This window comes from Triticum dicoccoides, chromosome 6B (genome assembly GCF_002162155.2).
Source record: "Triticum dicoccoides isolate Atlit2015 ecotype Zavitan chromosome 6B, WEW_v2.0, whole genome shotgun sequence".
In the NCBI taxonomy this organism is placed as follows: domain Eukaryota; kingdom Viridiplantae; phylum Streptophyta; class Magnoliopsida; order Poales; family Poaceae; genus Triticum; species Triticum dicoccoides.
Window position 1 is genome coordinate 362,422,053 of NC_041391.1, and position 5,215 is coordinate 362,427,267.

At 46.4% G+C, this 5,215-nt stretch overlaps 1 protein-coding gene across 4 annotated transcripts in view; it reads right to left on the minus strand.

Annotated features, from left to right (window-relative positions):
• Positions 1-249: 249 nt before the first annotated feature.
• The window catches only part of LOC119322140 (probable protein transport Sec1a), an 89,505-nt gene continuing 84,539 nt past the window's right edge, over positions 250-5,215 (minus strand). For all 4 annotated transcript variants that reach the window (XM_037595638.1, XM_037595636.1, XM_037595635.1 and 1 more), the window contains 4 exons: positions 1,540-1,736; positions 820-910; positions 648-737; positions 250-568 (listed from right to left, as the gene is read on the minus strand). In XM_037595638.1, coding sequence (XP_037451535.1) covers positions 515-568; positions 648-737; positions 820-910; positions 1,540-1,736 — 432 coding nt within the window. In that variant the 3' untranslated portion in view covers positions 250-514. The remainder of the gene's footprint in view (positions 569-647; positions 738-819; positions 911-1,539; positions 1,737-5,215) is intronic.

The window sequence follows — 5,215 nt, forward strand, 5'->3', positions numbered from 1 at the left end:
AAATGGGGCAGGAGCACCCACTGTCCACATAAAAATAAAGGATGTATATGGGCGATCTATTTGACAAAACATGGGTTCAAATGGCTATATCAACAAAGAAGCATATGAAAGTTCCAGTGGCATTTCTCGATTTGGCAAAAATTGCAGTGGCATTTATTGAATAAACCCAAATTTACCCAAAGAAATAGATAGATCAGGTACGCATTGCACATTACTTGATACTCAAACAGAGAATACTTTCTCGTCCACTAGAGAGAAAAATGAACCGTCAGCCAAATAAATAAAACTCACATAGTTACAGTTTCTGGCGACTGTTATGTACATTCATTCAATTATGAGTAGCGGGTTTTGGGAAGTCGCTCCTTACAGAATGAATATTATGCAGCTTAACGTATTGATAGCCTGTGGTTTTGATGCAACTAGTGTGTAACAAACCAAACGATCACAAAGAAAATACCAAAATAAAGGAGAATTCCTGATGGAGCCCCGAAGTACATGTGCATAATAGTGCTTTTTATATGTGAAGATCGTCCAGTGTTAGCTCTTCGGCGGACATCATCTTCAGTTTCTGCAAACAATATACTTGATCAAACCTGCTAGGCCATTGCATATTCAACACGAGATAAACAACAATAGAAACTACTTACTGTGATGAACTGGGGTGGATCATCAAGGCTGGACGAACCAAGGATGACCTCACGCTTCAGCTTCGATGAAAGCTTGTGTGCAGCGCGTAACTGGAAAAGGCATATTATTGGTTACAGCATGCATATTAGTATGGCCTTAGTGAACTGTGGGTGTTCAACATACTGAACAAACCTCTGATCGAGTAGCACCACCAATGACAAAAACAAATATACGCTGGCCATGCTTTTGGAAATCACTCGATGCATGCTTCAATACAGAATCACTGCAAAGAAATGTCAAGTCCGCAATGCATGCTGATAATTACATACAACATTACCTGCTACTTTCAAACAGGATTTTAATTGTCAAAAACTGAAAAGCATATAAATCAAAATGTATATGTTCACTGGCTAGAAGAACCTAAGGGCCATATATTTACTGGCACAAGGATTTAAGTCCGACTTTTGGAAGTACAGGGACGTAGTCACCTCGATACTCCCTTTATGGAGGTAAAAAATCTGGTTACAGGCGAAGTTTCGTCCCATAACTGTATGTTGTTTAGGTAGAAATGAGGCACCCTGCGGAGGCTACCCCTAGAACAAGGGCACGTGCTCTAACCAACTGACTGCCGCCCAGTTCTCCCTTTTATGGAGGTACAGGGATCGGATGTGCATTTTTGACTATTTCAGACACCTTACTAGTTGCATGTGAATTTTTCACAATGGCAGACATTATTTAGTGATATCAATGCCCAAGAGGCATCTTTAAACTCTACAGCCGGTGCAGATAGATAAAGAGAACTCCTGGCTATTCACGGCAACATAAACAGTGGCCCATACATGGAGAAAACCACAGGTATCATTGTTCTAGATAATTCTGGAAATACTGTACTGGGCAGTATCCACCACTGACCTTGAATAACCATCATCAGAACCACGAGGCCTAGCCCATGATCCACCAGTCCTCCTAGATCTCATCGAGTGAGCTGGGCTTGTGTGGACTGAGGTACTGGTAGTGGTAGGTACAACATGGAAACTGGGACTAGGGTCGTTCATGCAGTTATATTCATCTTTTGGTAATTCACCCTTGCTGAGCTGCTCAATCAATTCCTGAACAAAAGGAATGTTATTTTACATGCCAAAAAATGGAAACAAAACTGCATAAAGTAGACATACAATGTGTGCGCGAAGGGCTATAGAGATGAACCCAACAAAATTCATAAAATAGCTGAGATTTGTAAAATAAGTCCCGTAAGAACAAACTGGGGGTGTGGCTTTATATTAGATATTCTGAACTCAATGGAGCAAACACTTTTTTGGAATTCCATCAAACACAACTGAAAAGAATCTTAATTTGCAGTGATTTCTCAGTAAATCAGGTTTCAGATTGTTTGGATTATTGAGTTGATCCTTCACACTGTGCTAAAATGGCTATCACATGTCAATGCTGTTGCAGAGTGTTAGAGGAGCAACTTGGATGTATTGCATAGCCCAAGGGGCAAATATATATTACAATGAACTTGGAGTACAAGGAAGGAAATCTAAACTAATGCAACTACATAACGGACACCTAGACCAATATTAATACCTCTTAACACCCCCCCTCAAATGCAAACCGTGTCCAAAAGCATTGCATTTGAAGAAGTGTAACACTACAGAAAATGGAGATCCAAAATCCACGTCTTGAGAGTGTCATGGTAGCATGGAATCTTGAAAAACCTGTTGAGTCAAGCAAAAGAGGGATAGAAGAAGAATGTTGCAAAGATCATTGCACAAGCAATGCAAAAGGAGGTGATGCGGAGCATCCTACGGTCATCCCATGTACAGTTCAACTACTCCCCAAGCCCCAAGTGGACCTACAACAAGAGCTCGAGCATGTGCCATTGGACATAAGGTGAACTCACTCCTAAGTGCTTCCCCTTTCCATTCAAGCGAAACATGGTTGCTACCTAAGACAAAGACACTATGTGTGCATATGAACCAAGGGCACGACCATGGAGGAGCTCAGAGCATAGGACAAGCCACCACGGATATGTAACAAGAAGTGCCTCAAGTGGAGTCACCACGAAGCTACATCGGCCGGACATACGGCCGAAGCCCGGATATCCGGCGCCACCGAACAGTGGAAGACCAGAACAAACGGGCGCCAGCCGACTCTACAGCGGCCGGATCCGGCCGACACCCCGGACATCCGGTGTCCACCGAACCGCCGGGCATCCGGCACCGCCCCTGAAATCCGGCCAGAGGAGTCCATAAGCTACGAAGATGGGCCACCACCCGGCCAAACATCCGGCCCAGCCTTGGACATCCCGCGCCCCAAGTCGGGCCGGACATCCGGCGCCTACACAGCCGCGGCCAAAGGGCCATGTAACCTCCCTCTCTCACCCCCCCACTTCGCCTAGACTATAAATAGACCTTCGCCTTCTTCTTGTTAGGGTTAGCAAAGTACTCAAATCTAGAGAGCTTTGCTTATATCTACCGCCTCTCCCATGGAGATCAAGGCCTCCATGTGAGAAGACCCCTAGTAGGTATCAAGACCCCTATCTAGGGAAGATCCATTTTGGATTCAAGATCTCATCTCCCCACGGGATTTGGGATGAACCTCACCATGTATCCTTGTTTCCCTTTGTTGTTCATGTACCTTGTGGATCTTATGTGGATGTGAGTCTAGTGGACGTGTGACTGGAGTTGTTCTTGAGTGTTCCTCTTGTGATTTCTCCACGTTCTTGCTCGTGTTCTTCGTGTTCTTCGAAGTTCCCCCCTCCAATTCATGAAAGATCACTAGCAAGGGCTTGGCCCTATATCAGGAGGCCACGAAAATCCTATAGAAAACAACAATGACCAGAAAGGCCACAAAAGTTGTACAAAAAGGGCCAGAAAAGAGGCCGGCAGATAAAGGTTTGGTGGACTCACATGACATGAGAAACACAGAAGAGCAATGGACTTGCTGGACGCAGTGGAAAATAGAAAGCTAGAAGCTATGAAGCAGACACGAGACAATGATACAGGAGCCATCATGTCTGCAGGAGAGGCTGCGGAGGAGGGAGAGCAGCGGAGAACTGCAACTAGCGGATGAGCCCCAACACCGACAGAAGGTGTATGTGCGAGACGGTGCCGGTGAAACGACCACCGCTCAAAAAGCCATCGGACTGGTCTGGCATATGAAGACCAGCAGCGGGCGACGGGAAGCCGGCTGCGGAGGCGGGAATGATCGGACGAAGGCAACGACTGGCGAGCAACTGGCTCTCGGAGGAGAGCATGTGCAGACAGCACAACAGGCGAGGAGCGTGTGCAATGGATGGCCACACGCGGAGAGTGCCACCAGCGACGAGAGCGAGCGATGGAAGTCCACACATGGAGAACGCCACCGGACAGCAAGAGAGATACTATGCCCGATGACGGCAACATATTTTTTTTAATTGAGTAAGCAAATCTACCCTGGGACAAGCACCCGCACAGAGTACCTAGCAATGTGAGCAGCTGTTGAGGAAAGCAAGATGCAGGGCAGCAGGCAGCAAAGCAAGCTAGAAGGCGGAGAGCAACACGTGGGGCAACAGGAAGCCAAGCAAGCAAGGCACTTGCAGCAATACAGAGAGCCAGGCATGGGGCACCAGGTGAGCAGGCCTGCAGATGTGGGCGGCCGGAGGTACAGCACAACCAGGATGTTAGGCCCCGACTAATTGAAACTAAGAACAGCGCTATTTCTCATAAATGAAATGAAAAGTAGCAGAGTTTGAGGGAGAGAAGCTACGGTTTGCACCGCCACCAGATACTCGTATTAGGCCCAGCCGGAAAACGGAGGCTAGGGTTTCAACCAATTTACATAGAGATGCCCTCTTCCATAAGGAGAGAAAAGCAGAAAAGTACAAAGGGAGCAGGTGAGCACTGCCAGAAAGTGAACAGCGACCTTTGAGTGAATAACGACTGTCTGATCGCAGATGCACTCTTCCATAAGGATCCGAGGCTTTATAGCCATTACAACTTAAGAGAGGAAAGCAGAAAACTAGAAAGGAAGCAGGTGGGCTTTGCCGGAAAGTGAACCACAACCCTTGAGTGAATAAGGACCGTCCAGTCGCAGAACAAGTCGGCTACGAGCTCTTCTTGGCGCAAAGCGGTAAGTACCGAGGTCCATTGGATTGGCGATGCACAGCTGTCTCTGAATCTCCAGCGAATCAGTACAACGCAACAGTTAACTGAATGTGAACGAGTGTCTCATTCTTCAGGTTAGGGCCCGATAAGGCCCTAGTGGCGAGATCAGACTTGTCCAAAGGATGAAATGCAGGGAAAATTTTCTGTGTGAAGGTAGAGTCCTCCCAGGCAGCCATGTCTGCTGACATATTCTTCCATTTGATTAGAGACAGCACCACAGGAATGCTGATGTTCCCACGTATTCTGGGAATTAATTTTCTGTCCAGCAATTCTTCAGGTTCAGTGAGCATTGTGCCATCAGGGTTTAGCAGTGGAAGAGTAGCATTAGGTACTGCTTTAGGACCAAGGTGCTTTTTCAGTTGACTGACATGGAAAGCGGAGTCAATCTTGCATCCCATAGAATTTCGAGTGTAACTTCAGGCTGTGATGAAATACTGAGA